This window comes from Terrapene carolina, unplaced genomic scaffold, assembly GCF_002925995.2.
Source record: "Terrapene carolina triunguis isolate 2854851 unplaced genomic scaffold, T_m_triunguis-2.0 Scaffold461, whole genome shotgun sequence".
Lineage (NCBI taxonomy): Eukaryota > Metazoa > Chordata > Testudines > Emydidae > Terrapene > Terrapene triunguis.
Genome location: NW_020664812.1, coordinates 1,634,114 through 1,648,752, shown reverse-complemented (window position 1 = coordinate 1,648,752; position 14,639 = coordinate 1,634,114). Strand labels below are relative to the sequence as shown.

At 60.8% G+C, this 14,639-nt stretch overlaps 1 protein-coding gene across 1 annotated transcript in view; it reads left to right on the top strand.

Moving 5' to 3' along the window:
• Positions 1-14,639, top strand: part of KMT2B (lysine methyltransferase 2B) — a 29,544-nt gene that overhangs the window by 3,397 nt on the left and 11,508 nt on the right. Inside the window, 11 exon segments of the mRNA XM_029913120.1 lie at positions 6,570-6,668; positions 6,875-7,037; positions 7,559-7,805; positions 8,149-8,204; positions 11,176-11,424; positions 11,639-11,733; positions 12,198-12,296; positions 12,973-13,086; positions 13,347-13,493; positions 14,186-14,281; positions 14,409-14,526. Of these exon segments, the coding sequence (XP_029768980.1) occupies positions 6,570-6,668; positions 6,875-7,037; positions 7,559-7,805; positions 8,149-8,204; positions 11,176-11,424; positions 11,639-11,733; positions 12,198-12,296; positions 12,973-13,086; positions 13,347-13,493; positions 14,186-14,281; positions 14,409-14,526 (1,483 nt within the window).

Genomic DNA, 14,639 nt, shown 5'->3' with positions numbered 1-14,639 from the left:
GCATATGCTGACCTGTCAGCCTGCCTTAATAAAAGTGCTTCCCGTGGGACCGGGGGGTGGGGTTGGGAGTCAGGACTCCTGGGTTCTCTCCCCAGCTCTGGGAGAGGAGTGGGGTCAAGCGGTTAGAGCAGGGGGCACTGGAAGCCAGGACTCCTGGTTTCTTCTTCGAGTGCTTGCTCATGTCCATTCCAGTATGGGTGTGCACGTGTCACATGCATGGTCACTGTAAGGCTTTTTCCCCCCTAATCGCTAGTAGTATCCGTTGGGTCGACTCTGGTGCCCCTGGAGTGGTGCCTCCATGGCGCAGTTGATAGGCACCTGCTGTCTCCTCACTTGCTTCTTTCTGTCTAGAACAATCTTCTCTTGACCAGCAATAGATCCCCTCATGGTGGTCTTCCTGTAAATAGATTGTAGATAAGTGTAAATAGTTCGTTACCATAAGTACAGTGCTAGCTAGTTTTTCTAGTAAGCACCCACCCTGGCCCCAGGGCGGAGTTCGAACAGTGTGCAGCATGCCAGGCACATGCCAGTTAGTGACCTCACATGCGCTGTTCGAAGTGACCCTGGATGAGACCCTCTCCCGGGAAGTGCCAGGCTGTAGGAACTTCAAACCAAGAACCCAAAAAGAGAGAGAGAATCGACTGAAGTTCCTACTTACGGAGACGGCACTCTGTCCTGCTTCAGAGTGGTGACTGGACCCGGCACTGAGCGCTCCCTTTCCCAGGTGCACGCTGGTGTCCGTTCGGCTCCCCGGCACACTTCTCTGGCACCCAAGAAATCTGCACCGATGACACAGCACTGTTCCCCATCACCGGGCCCGAAAAGAAGTCTGATTGGGGGTATTGGGGGATGAACCACTGTCAACCGGGTGCAACTCAACCGGCCTATTGACTCCCCCGCGGGGGGTGGGGGACTTGTCAAGTCCAGTACCAAGGAGCTCCCCGTGTAGGTTGAGCCAAGAAGAGGACACGAACCTGGCAGCACCAGAGGCATATGGGGCAGCGCAAAACCTCTTACCCCTCCAGGTAGCGCTGTCTCCAAACTGGGAGTCTACAAGGGACAAGTCAGGCCGCAGGGCCCAGCCTTAAGAGAGCAATCACCAGTCCTGGATGAGCCCGCGAAGATGGCGATGCACCGCCCTCCATCTCGCTTGTCATTGGGAGACTCGGCACCCAGGCCATGCTTGCTGCAGCAACGCCTTGCCTAGACGCCGGTCTCGTCCCTGGCATCCGGCTTGCAGTTGCGGTGCTGCTCCCTATCAAGGCAGTCATTTGGCACCATGAGGCACCCTGGTCACCTAGGAGCCGGTCCTTGAGCTCCAAATCTCAGGTAGAGTCATGTGCCTTGCGAGGGACCAGATCTTGGGCAGATCAGACCCCCCATGGATATGGCCCAGGGACTTGTCCCACCAGCATGGGGTACCGGCCAATGGCAGATGCTGGACCCCTTGGCTGCACATGGTCCAGGGCTCCCATGGGGGATGCTCCTTTTCGGCACTGTCAGAGACAAGGGCACCCCCTCCATCCCTGTCGGAAAGAGGATTGGTTCCTGGGGCAGCGATCGGGGGTCCTCAAGCCACACCAGCAGGAGACTGCCAGGGCTGGAGGAGGACCAGGCACCGGCAACGGTCCAAACCACTTTTGTCACCCTCCCCTGATGAGGCAGTGGTGGGTATGGCTGTAGCCCCGACACAGGATGCCTACAAAGCCCACCAGGAGCTCCTGCGTTGGATGGCTCAGAACCTTAACCTCCAGAGAGAGGAGATTGCGGGGTCAGCCCAGCGTTGGAGGACATTGACTGCTTTGAGGCCAGCAAGAATTGCCCTGCCCCTGAACGAGGCCATTCTGCAACCCATGAGGGCTTTGTGGCAGACCCTGGCCTTTCTCCAGCCTACGGCCAAGTGGGTGGAGAGGAAGTATTTCCTCCCCCATAAGAGTTACGAATACCTTTATACTGGGCTCCTTGGTTGTTGCTGCAGCCAACAAGAAGGGGAGGCGAGGGCAGCAGGGGGCCAAAGAAGCAAAGAAGCTGGACCTCCTGGGGAGGAAAATCTTCTCCACAGGGGGCCTCCAGCTTAGGGTCACAAACCACCAGGCTCCGTTTAGCTCACGATTTTAATTCCTGGTCAGCAGTGCAGAAATTCAGAGAGAGCTTGCCCTCTGACTCTAGGGCTATGTCTACACGACACAGCTTTTAGTAACGTGGCTGTGTTGCTACAGCCATGTCGCTAAAAGTTGGGCTGTGGAGCCGCTGTTTGTCAGCTATCCTGCCGACAAACTTCCACTCCCCAACGAGCGGCGAGTGCGTTGTCGGCAGGAGAGTGCTTCTGCCGACAGTGCGCTGTTCACACTGGCACTAAACTTTTCTTTCAGGTTTTTTTTTTTTAACAGCTCTGAAAGACAATAGTTTTGTCGTTCAATTGCCAGTGTAGACGTAGCCTAGGGCAGAATTTGCTGCCATGACTGAAGAGGGCAGGGCCATAGCCAAGGCATCCCTCCAGTCGGCCCTAGACATGGACGCAGCAGCCCAGGCGATGGCTACTGAAGTTGTAATGAGAAGTTCCTGGCTTCAGTCACCAGGCCTCCCCCATGAAGTCCAGCAGACTGTTCAGGACCACCCATTCGAAGGGCAGTCCTTATTTCTAGAACAAACTGATGCCCAGCTGCACAGCCTGAAAGATTCAAGGGTGACCTTGAAATCATTGGGCTGCCCCATCCTGGAAACATAAGCCGCAGCCCATGGGCCGTTTTTACCAGTCCCACTAGCGGCAGGACTTCCTGAAACCCCTATTGCTCTGTCACCTGAAGAGACCAGCCTGTCACTCCTCTGCAGCCTCAATGTTTGCGCACGCAAAACAACCGTCGGGCAACAGACAAAGCTTTTGAGGGGGCACCTGAGGACAGGGCACCAGCCCAGTACCTGGATCTTGGCCTTATGTTTGTGGACCGTTTGTCCCATTTTTGTTGGCCCACGCCCAGTATCACATCTCCAACTGGTGGGTGCTCTGCGCGGCAAAAGTGGGATACGCCTTGTAGTTTTTCTTCCCCCACCCCACCTCCCCATCCCTCTTCAGGGACCCTTCTCACGAAAATCTCCTGGCCCAGGAGGTGCAGTTGCTCCTAAGGGCAGGGGCAGTGGAGGAGGTTCCCGGGGAACTAAGTGGCAAGGGGTTTTACTCCTGATCCCAAAGTCCAGTAGGGATCTCAGAGCTATCCTAGACCTCAGAAACTTTAACAAGTTCTTAAAGAAGTTGAAGTTCCGCATGGTTTCCCTGGATCCAGGGGGCTGGTATGCTGCCCTTGACCTATAGCTCTCTTCCAGGGACACAGAGATACCTTCAGTGTGTGGTAAACTGGAACCACTGTCAGTTCACAGTTCTGCTCCCCGGCCTCTCAGCTGCCCCAGGAGTGTTCACAGAATGCATGGTAGTGGGAGCAGCTTCTTCAGGAGGAGAGGCGTGCAGGTCTGTCCTGACCTGGACAACGGCTGGTGAGAGGTCGGTCCAAGGTGCTAGTGGAACAACCTGTGGAAATCGTTCTGTCCATTTTCAAGAGCCTGGGACTCCTGGTTAATGAGCAGAAGTCCACCTTCACGCCCTTCCAGAGGGTAGAACTCCTAGGCGCAATCCTTGACATGACTCAAGCAAGGGCCTCCCTCCCGTAGAGCTGCTTTCAGGGCCATCTCAGCCCTCATACCAGGCAGGACAGCATACTCCACCACTACAGCCTAAAGCTCCTGGAGCACATTGCCTCCTGAACTCACGTGGTGCGGTGTGCATGTCTCAGACTCCACCCTCTGCAGCTGTGGCTGGCATCGGTGTACATTACCGGGTGTCACCCACTAGACAGTGATCGCTCTTCCCCAGACAACGCTCGACGCCCTTCAGTGGTGGCTGGATCAAGACACCGTGTGCTGGCGTTCCCTTTGCCAGGCCTGCACCAGCGGCAGAGCTGGTCACAGATGCCCCAGATATGGGGTGGGGAGCCCACCTGGGGCCTCTCAGGGCGCAGGGTCTCTGGACACAGGAGGAGGTTTGCCTGCGTATCAGCGTCAGGGAGTGAAGGGCAGTGCGCCTTGCCTGCCAAGCGTTCTGCCGCAAGCTCTGGGGCAGATGTGCGTCAGTCCTCACGGACACCACAGCAATGTTCTACATAAGCAAGGGGGAACCCGATCCTCTCCCCTGTGCCTAAGGTGTTGAAACTCTGGGACTACTGCTTAGCCCACTCCATTCACGTGGAGGCTGCTTAGTTTCCAAGCTCGCAGACCACCTGAGCAGATCCTTCACCAGTCATCACCAGTGGTCTCTCTGGCTGGACATCCTGGAGGCTATTTTCCAGAAGTGGGGGTTTCCCCAGGTGGACCTGTCTACAACCAGAAGCAATAGGAAATAACCCAGTTCTGCTCATACCTGGGGCACAGCCTGGTCTCTCTCTTGGACGCCTTCCATCTGCTATGGGGAGGCAGGCTCCTTCTACGCCTTTCCTTCCACACCGTCATCCCAAAGTGCCCCTCAGGGTCAAAAGGGACAAAGCCCACGTGATTCTCCTAGCACCGGCATGGCCGCACCAGCATTGGTTCACAACCTTGCTGGACCTCTCGATAGATGCCCCAGTCGGTCTCCCAGTGTGGACAGATCTGATCTGCCAGGGCCGCATGCAGTCTCTGCATCTTTTTTGTGGCTGAGCGAAATGGAGCTGGGCTGTTTGGCACTGGTCCAAGTGGTCCTTATGGCAGTCGGCCAGAACGACCTATCTAACAAAATGGATAAGGTTCTCACTCTGGTCACTTCAGAACGGGGTCCCCCTTCTGGAGGCCACACTCCCCTTTAGCCTGGACTACCTGCTCCATCTGAGTCCACTAGGTGGCAATATTGGCATTCCACCCTCTGGTGAACGGCAGATCAGTTTTCTCCAACCCAATTAGCTCTTTGTTCTTAAAGAGCTTTGAGCGCCTGTATCTGCAGCTTCTGCTTCCCTGGGATCTCAACAGGGTCGCTGTTTGAGCCACTATCAAGGTGTCCCTTGATTTTATTTATCCTGGAAGACCACCTTTCTGGTGGCCATCACCTCGGCCAGGAGGGTGTCAGATCCGGCCCTTCACCTCCGAGCCGCCCTACATGGTCTTCAGGGACAAAGTCTGTGTGTGTCCTCACCCGTCCTTCCTTCCAAAAGTGGTCTCCCATTTCCACAATAGTCAGGACATCTTCCAGTCTTCTGTCTTAAACTTCATGCTAATAAGCACGAACAGAGGCTGCACTCTCTGGACGTTAGACGCAGGACTGGCTCTGCCATTTTTGCCGCCCCAAGCAAAAAAGAAAAAGAAAGCCGCTCGGACAGTGCTGCCCCAAGAATGGATGGAATGCCGCCCCTTAGCATGTGCCGCCACAGGCACGTGCTTCCTCCACTGGTGCCTGGAGCCTTCCCTGTTTAGAGATGCTCTGGCCTTTTACATAGAAAGGACCAAACCCTTTTGAAAGTCCACCCAGTTATTCGTTGCTGTTGCAGAAAGGACAAAAGGCAGCGTGGTCTTGGCATGGAGGATCTCCTTCTGGATAATGTCCTGCATCTGCACATGCTATGGGCTGGTGAAGGTGGCTCCCCCCACACTCAACAGCACATTCCACACGGTCACAGACCTCACCAGCGGCATTCATGGCTCATGCTCCGGCTATAGATATCTGCAAGGTGGTGACCTGGTCCTCTGTCCGCACGTTCATGGGCACTTCACCCTCACCCAGCAGGCAAGGAACGATGCAGCCTTCGAGGCAGTGCTCCTTCACTCCGTCTCACAGGAACTCCGACCCCACCCATTGACGGAATGCGTGGGAGTCCCGTATGCTGGGATGGCCATGAGCAAGCACTTCAAGAAGAAGAGATGGTTACTAACCTTTCCGTAACTCCTGTTCTTTAAGATGTTGCTTATGTCCATCCCCCAACCCACCCCCTGCCCCTCTGTCGAAGTTGCTGGCAAGAAGGAACTGAGGAGGCAGCAGGTGCCTATCTACCATGCCATGGAGGTGCTACTCCAGGGGGCACCAGAGCCAAGCTGATGGATATCAGTAGGGGAAAAAGTCTTCCAGTGACGATGCGCACACACCCATACTGGAATGGGCACGAGCAAGCACTCGAAGAACCACCATTACGGGAAGGGTAGTAACTGTCTTTTTCTCCCCAGCTCTGGGAGGGGGAGGGGAGGGGGCTGGGTTCTGTCCCCAACTTTGGGAGGGGGAATAAGTAGAGGCGGGGCTGGGAGCCAGGACTCCCCGGTTCTGTCCCCAGCTCTGGAAGAGGAGTGGCATCTATTAGAGCATGGGCGATGGGGGTGGAGCTGGGAGCCAGGACTCCTGGGTTCTATCCACGGCTCTAGGAATCCTGGCTCCCAGCCCCCTGCTTTAACCCATTAGATCCCACTCCTTTCCCAGAGCAGGGGAGAGAACCCAGCAGTGCTGGGTACCCGATGCCTTAACCAAGCCCACCCACGTCCCAGAGCCAGGGAAAGGGGTCGGGGGCTGGGTCCCTGTAGCTCTGGCTGTGCCGTCACAGCTGCGTCTGTCTGTCTCCTGCCTGCAGCCATCGCCCAGCGTCAAATCGGAGGAGAGTGCAGAGGCTGTGCCAGGGGACGCTGAGCCAGACCTGGCCAGCACGGACAGGAACGAGACCAGGAAACTGGTATGCTGGGCTGGGAGCTGGATCGCTGCTGGTGTGTGTGTGTGTGTGTGTGTGTGTGTGTGTGTGTGTGGATATATCTTCTCCAGTCCTGCTCTGTACACCCCCTTCCAGTGGTTGGGGAGCGGGGCAGCCTCTTGGCCCCGTGGTGCTCCCTGCAGGAGGGCGTCTCTTCCCCTGGCACCCACCCTGTCATGATGTCCCTGCAGGGCCAGGAGTCTCCGGTGCAGGGCCCCCGGATCAAGCATGTGTGCCGGCATGCGGCGGTGGCGCTGGGCCAGTCGCGTGCCATGGTGCCCGAGGATGTGCCCCGCCTGAGCGCCCTGCCCCTGCGCGAGCGGGAGGAGATCGCTGCCTCACCGGTCGCCGAGGGTGAGTATGGAGGCAGTGCCCACTCCTCCGGGGCTGAGCTGGGGCATGGCCACCGGCCTAGCCGGGACCCGTGCCATGCAGGGCTGTCCCTGGGAGGGAGACTGCGGATGACTCTTCCATCGCCAGAAGTGCTGTCCTTGAGGTGGCGCCAGGGAGTGCTGGGCTGCGTTGGGGGAAGGGGTGTGTCAGTGAGGGGTGGGTGGGGGCTGCGCTAAGGGGTGGCTTGGCAGGATACTCCATGCTGTGGAGGCGGGGTGGCAGGTCTCCGGGAGGGGCGTGTGGGGGCTGCGCTATGGGGTGGCTTGGCAGGGTGTGCCATGCTGCGGGGGCGGAGTGGGAGGGCTCGGGGGGGGCGGTGTGCTGGGGGGGGGTGGGGGGGGGTGCGATGCTGTGTGGGGGCGGAATGGGAGGGCTCAGAGGGGGACGCTAGGCTACAGGGTGCTGTCCTGCAGGCAGCTCTATGCCGCACATGGTGGGGCCAGGGGCACCCCATGGTAACCTCTCTGCCGTCTGCCCTGCAGAGACCTCCTCGGCCTCAGAGAGTGAGGGTGGGCGAGCACGACGGGGAAAGGTGGAGCCAGTGGCAGTGAAAGCCCCGCCCCCCACACGCCGCCCCGCCCCCCACCACCATCACTCAGGCAAGAAGAACCGCATGACCCGCTGCGGCAAGTGCAAGGGCTGCCTGAAGCTGCAGGACTGCGGGGCCTGTGTCAACTGCCTGGACAAGCCCAAGTTCGGGGGACCCAACACCAAGAAACAGTGCTGTGTGTGAGTGTCCCCGGGGCGGGGGGGCAGGGCGCCCGGCTGCCAGCCTGGCTTTGGGCAGGGAGTGGGGCGTGGTGGTTAGAGCGGGGAGTTGGGGGCCAGGACTCCTGTGCCCCCCCCCCCGACTGTGCCCCTGTGTGGCTTAAGGCAAGTCAGGTCACCTTGCCGGAGCTCCCTGTATAGCGCTCCCCCAAAGCACTGTGTGAATGCACTCGCTCCCCTGCACATCACATGTGATGGACGAAACACATGTATGTACGTACATACATACATACACCCTGCGTGTTGCTGCCCCCTCCCGCACCCGTGGCCCCCTCGCTCTGACCGGCTCTCTCTGCCCTGCCAGGTACCGCAAGTGCGATAAGATTGAGGCGCGCAAGATGGAGCGGCTCTCCAAGAAAGGTAATGCCAGTGCTGCCGCAGCCTGGGGGGTGGGGGGGATGGGCTGGGAGCCAGGACTCCTGGGTTCTCTCCCTGGCTCTGCCAGTGTCTTGCTGAGCAACCTTTAGAGGTCATGGGGCTTGCTTGTGTGCTGCAGACCCCCCTACCCTGGGTTTGTACCCTGAGCGCTGCAGGCAGTGTGTGTGTGGGGGTGTCCTTTCTCTTCCCGCCTGCTCTCATCTGGGGCCCATACCCCATTCTACTACAGCAAAACCGCCATGGCAGAGCCTGGAGCTCATCCTGAGGCTCTGAGCTGCATGTTCCAGGGATCTTCAGCGCTCCCCCCTGCAGCCCAGCGCCCCCCTAGTGCTGCCCTGGAGTATCTGGGCCTGTCCCCTGCAGCCCAGCGCCCCCTAGCATCGCCCTGGGGCATTGGGCCTGCCCTGCCCCTGCTCCCTGCAGCACGGAACCGCCAGTGGCTTAGGGGAGAGCTCCCCCTACTGAGTGACACCCACCCTCCCATTCCCTTTGCCACAATGTCCCTCTCTTGGCCCATAGCAACCCTCTTGAAAATCTCTGGGGTGTTCCTGTCTGACCGCTGGAGCCGGAGGCATTGGGGGAGCAGCCTGCATGCCCCCCCCGCCCCCTCCCCAGCTGTGGGCCACGCTGTGAATCTAGAAGCTGTCCTTGCAGAATTCCTGGATTTGGTGGATGTTGGTGCAGGGTGGGGTTGGAATGGAGCTGCAGCTCTCACTTGCTAGATCGCCAGTGTCATCTTCATGTGTTTCGCAGAGAGGACCCAGTCCCCCTTAGGAGGGACACCCCCTTGTTCTGCATATGTCTAACCTCCCCGGCTAGCTCCATTCCCCTGACCCTGTCCGGGAAATGCTCAGAGATCGTAAGTAGCAAGGGCTGCAGTGGCATCTCATTAGAGTTCAGAGTTAACACAATGACAATTGTGGGGTAGTAGTTAAGGTCCAGGGTTAACACAACCCGAGGTTGCCAGTCTATTATCATTCATGGATAATGGACTTGTTAGGGTTCAGAGTGAACACAGCAGCAAGGATGACACATGTTGATTAAGGTTCAGTGTTAACATAGTGTTGAAGTTGATGCACCTTCCTTAAGGTTCTGAGAGCACTTGCTGGCAAGGATAGTGCATGAGTGGCCAGTCAGGGTTGGGGTTTACCTGGCCACGTGCACCACACAATCCTTGTGGGCAAAGGCCCTGGGCACCCTGGCCCTGTGGCACTGCTGGGCCCAGCGGGGCTGCATGTCTTCACCAGGGCATGGCCAGGAAACTCACCAGGGGGTGTTTGCTCTGAGGCCAGGGATTGCTGAGCTTGGGGAGGCAGCGTGGCCTAGCGGATACAGCCCTGGGCTGGGACCCAGGAGACCTCTGCTCTGTTCCCAGCTCTGCCACTGGCTTGCTGGGTGAGCAGGTAAGTTGTCATCACCCCGTGCTTCAGTTTCCCCACCGTGTGGGGTGCTTTGAGATCTGTGAATGGGGCCGTTGGAGGAGAGCTGGGTGTTCAGTGCTGCTGGGACCCCCGTTTGCTTAGATTGTAGGGGCTGCTGCATCTGTGTGACACCTGGACTGCCAGGGGAGGGGGCAGCTTCCAAGATCGGGCAGGGTCTGTGGGCGCTGCACCGGACCCATCCTGCTGTGGGTAGCCCAGCCCTCCCCACCTGTCCTGTGGCTGAGGAGGGAAACTGGCCCAGCCCCACCGCCCTGTCCTTTGTCCTCCCTCCCAGCTCACCCAGAGCCGGGCAGGGGGCAGAACCCAGCTCCGTGGGGCGGCAGCGAGCCTGCCAGGGGGTTCCCCTCCAGCACGGTAGGGCAGGAGGAGGCTGCAGCAGGTACCTGAGGGGGAGCTGGGGAGGTGGCCTGAGCTGGGGGGCAGACAGGCTGCTCTGTGCTGCTGCCAGTGGGGGGAAGGCTCAAGGCGTGTGTGTGTGTAGGTCCCAGCCCCTTGGGGAGGGGGAGTGGAATGGGGGGGCTGCATGTACTTGGGGGAGGGGGAGATCTGTGTGTGGTTGTGAGCCATGTGTGGCGGGGGGGGGGGGAGGGAGAGAGAGAATGGGTGGGGTGGAGTCTGTGGTGCTGGGTGTGTAAATGGGGGAGGGGTGCTGAGGATGTGTGACTGCAGGGGGCGGGGAGAGGGGAGCCCTGGGGTGTATATCAATGGGATGGGGAGGGAAGCCCTGCAGGGTGTTGGAGGGGAGGAAGCTGTTCACAAAACCAGACCTGCTCCAGCACTAGGCTGGGAGCCAAAACTCCTGTGTTCTATCCTGCCCCTTCTCTCACCCACTTCCCCATGTGGGGTCCCTGTCCGCTCTGTGCTCTGTCTGCAGGTCACAGGCTCCTGGGGCAGGACCCATCCCTACAGCATCTGGGTCAGTGTTTGGGGTGGGGGGGGTGTGATCTCTGGTCCCAGCCCAGCATGCCGAGCGTTCACTCGGGTGCCTGGTCCCATGGAGGGGTGGGGGGAGATCTTGAGTGTAGGAGGCAGGCATGAGCTGGGGGGTCATGTTGGCTGGAGGTGGGTGCTGAGAGCAGCCACAGTGGGACAGTTCAGGAGGCTGCTGCGTATGTGGTGCTCGGTGGGGCGGATGGATCTGTGACCTCCTGAGAGGAGCTGGGCTGTGGGGGGGCTGCTGCAGCATTGCTGCTTATCAGTGTCTGGGGCCTGTCTGTGTCTCTGAGCCACTCCCATGGCGCATGGGGCCCATGTCTGTGTGTTTTGGTTGCCCCCTGTGGTTTGTGTGGTTGTGGAGCTGGTGGCGGCGTGATGCTGTGGGGCTGTCTCTCTTGGCCACCCTGTGGTGGGACTGGTGCCTGCAGGTCACACAGTGACAGGGCCAGCGGTGCCATGGGTCCCATGCTTCAGTGTCTCTCGGCCGCCCACAGGTCGCATGGCGGTGGGGCTGGTGGCTCCATGGGGCTGGCGGTGCCATGGGCCCCATGTCTGTGTGTCTCTGCTGCCTGCAGGTCGCACGGTGGTGAAGCCAGTGGTGGCGCGGGACTCGGAGGACTCACAGGAGGAATTCCCGGCACCCTGGGAGCTGATGCTGGGGGCGACTGAGACAGCAGAGCAGGAGGCCCTGCTGCAGCGCAAGTCGGCCCGGCGCTGTGTCAAGCAGAGACCCTCCTACGATATCTTTGAGTCCACGGACGATTCGGATGCGGAGCCCCGGCCCGGCTCCACCACGCCCCGCAGGAAGCCCTCCCGCGACTCGGGTGAGCCGCCCTACTGGGACCTCTGTCCCCCCTCCACCGCATGGGGACCAGTTCCCCTCTCCCCGTGCCAGGTTGCTGGTTTCCCCCACCTGTGTATTGGGTGCCTGGCTCTGGGGTGCAGAGGGGCCAGGGCCTGGGAGGTGGCTGTGGCAGCAGGTGGGGCTGGGGCTGGTTGGCCCTCTAACCATCTCTTTGTCCCCCCCCTCCCCCCCAGACCTGCTCCCCATGGAGGCGGAGGAGCAGAGCCGACCGCGGAGAACGCCGCTGCAGCCCGTCGTGCAGCTCAAGGCGAGGAGGCGGTTGGAGAAGGTGAGGTGGCCCCAGGCATGGAGTGGGCAGTGTATGGGTTTGATGCACCTACACCCTAGCACTGGAAGGATCCAGGCCCAGAGCAGAGGGAGAGGAGCTTGCATGGGGCCCGGGGATCCCAGTTCTGCCACAATCATGGCTAGTCGTGGGTGGGCAGGCAGGGGTCTGCCAGGATGGAGAACCCCACCTTGTTCCATCCAGGCCTCCACATGACTGGTGCAGCTCTCACTGACTGGTTTCCTGCCCTCTGTGCCAGCCACTCTCCTGTCTTGTGGCTGGATCGGGGCCAGCGCCCCCCAGAGTGGAAAGGCCCTGTGTCCCTTTCCCCACCTCTATGACCCAGCCAGTCCCCTGCCCTGGAGTCAGATGGGCGCTGGTGCCCCCTAGAGGGTGCAGGTCCCCTGCCTTCTCCCCTCTCCCTCCCCCCCCATCCCACACACACACTGACTCCCTGCTCCCCCCAGGACACACTCTCCTCTGGCTCATTCCCTTCCTTCCCCAACGGCTGGAACGGGAAGCAGAAATCCACTGACGGCGTCCACCGGCTACGCGTTGACTTCAAGGTGAGGGGGCAGCACTCCCTGGTCCCCAGCGTCGGGCAGAATTCGCACCCAGTTTGGCCCCGCTGCGGGAGGGGGGTCGGCACTGGCTCCACACCTCAGAGCGAGCCTCCATCCCCCTCCCCTTGAGGTGCTGAGGACACAGGGCAGCTCAGTCCCACATGAGTGATGGGGCAAAGGAATTAAGCCCCTTTCTGCTGCTGGTGCCCCCCTCCCCCCGCCGGGCAGGGCTGGAGGAAGGGCTGGCAGGGGACTGTCTGGGGAGTGGAGGTGATCAGGCCCCTCTGGGAGCTGGCAGGGTGCCACCCCCTCCCTCAGGTGTCCAGAGGGTCGCCACGCCCTGCCCCTCTGCAGGTGTGCCCAATGGCTGTTCCTCACTCCATGGCTGCATCGGGGGTGGGGAGGCTGGTCCCCGTGCTGCCAGGGCCCTCGTGTGCCACTGCCCTCTGAGCTGGGGGGCGCTGCTGAGCCATGGGGTCAGCGTAGAGGAGTGTGGGTGAAATCTTCAGCCTTTGCCCCACGGTGTGACCGGGATCCTGTGGGGTGGGGGGTCTAGAGGGTGGCATGGCTCTGTGCCCTGGCGGCTGCTCCAGCCTGTGTCGGTCTCCGTGGTCCCAGCCAGCCATCTGTGGGCAGGGCGAGAGGCTCACAGCTGTGGGGTGGGCACTGTCTCTTGCAGGAGGACTGTGACTTGGAGAATGTGTGGCTGATGGGGGGCCTCAGCATCCTGACCTCTGTGTCCGTCACTGCCCAGCTCATGTGCCTTCTCTGCGCCAGCAAGGGTTTCCACGAGGTGAGCACGTGGGGCCCGGATGCCGGGGTTCTCTCCCTGCTCTGGGGGCAGGGGATCTAGTGGTTAGAGCGGGCAGGGAGCGCTGGGTTCCCCCCGCTCTGGAGGTGGGGGGGTTTAGTAGTTGGGGTGGGGCGGGGAGGGCTGGGAGCCCAGACACCGGTTTCCCTCCTGGCTCTGAGGGTAGGGGGACTGGGAGCCAGGACTCCTGGGTTCCCTCCCGCTCTGAGCGGAGCCATCTCATCGGCCCGTCCCCTCCCCAGCTGGTGTTCTGCCAGGTTTGCTGCGACCCCTTCCACGTGTTCTGCCTGGAGGAGGACGAGCAGCCGCAGCGGGAGCAGGAGGAGAACTGGTGCTGTCGCCGCTGCAAATTCTGCCATGTGTGTGGGCGCAAGAACAAGGTCTCCAAGGTAGGTGCCCTGGAAGAGGTTGGGGCCCTTCCCTCCAGGCAGCGTTAGCCTGTGCCCCAGAGTGGTGCTAGGGGGCACTGTGCTGCAGGGAGCAGGGCAGGGGCGCCCCCTGGCAGTTGGGGCTGGCCCTGTTGCCCCAGAACGGCGCTAGGGGGCGCTGTGCTACAGGGGGTGGGGTAGGAGCTCTCCCTGGCAGTCAGAGCTGGCCCCAATGCCCCAGGGCAGTGCTAGGAGGCGCTGTGCTGCAGGGGGCTGGGCAGGGGCTCTCCCTGGCAGTCGGGGCTGGCTCTGATGCCCAGCGTTGAGGTCCATCTTCCCCTGCCCTGTACACCCACCACCTGAGTCCTCTGGGTTACGTACAGTCCTTTGCCGCCAAAAGCCAGGTGTGAAGCTGTTCGTCTCCCCTCGGGTGATCCCATTCTGCTCCCTGAAATCCCCCACATTGGCAGCGTGACCGGGGCTCTGCTTTGGTTCTTGCCCAAACCTGGTAATGCCGGGCAGCTGGGAATTCCCAGCAGGGCCATGTCTTAGTACCAGGTGAGGGGTCCCTGGGTGACCAGCCCCCTTCCTCACCCCAGAGGCAGCTGCATCTCAGCGCTGTCCATACCGGGGCAGCGGGGGGGAATGTGTGTGGGGGGGGGCGTAATCCATCTCTCTCTCACACCTGCCTTCTCCTTTCTGCCCTGTCACAGCCACTGCTGGAGTGTGAGCGCTGCCGCAACTGCTACCACCCAGCCTGCCTGGGCCCCAACTATCCCAGCAAGCCCATCCGCAAGAAGCGGGGCTGGGTGAGCACAGGGGCAGGGCCATGCCACGGTGGGGAGGAAAGGGGTGGGGTCTATCCTGGGGGGGGGGGGGGGGGGGGGTTTTGGGGGAGGGGTTCCCCCCCACACTAATGCTCTTGTTGGCTCCTAGATCTGCTCTGCCTGCATCCGCTGCAAGAGCTGTGGGGCTGCCCCAGGGAAGAACTGGGACACGGAGTGGTCCCACGATTACAGCCTCTGCCCCCCCTGCTCCCTGCTCTATGACAAAGGTGTGTGGGGCGGGGAATGGGGCGCGCGGGGCCTTTCCCCTCTAGGCGACGCAGGCTCCCATCCAGCCCCAGAGCGGGGACTGGCTGGCTCGGGGGGGCAGGGAATGGGGCGC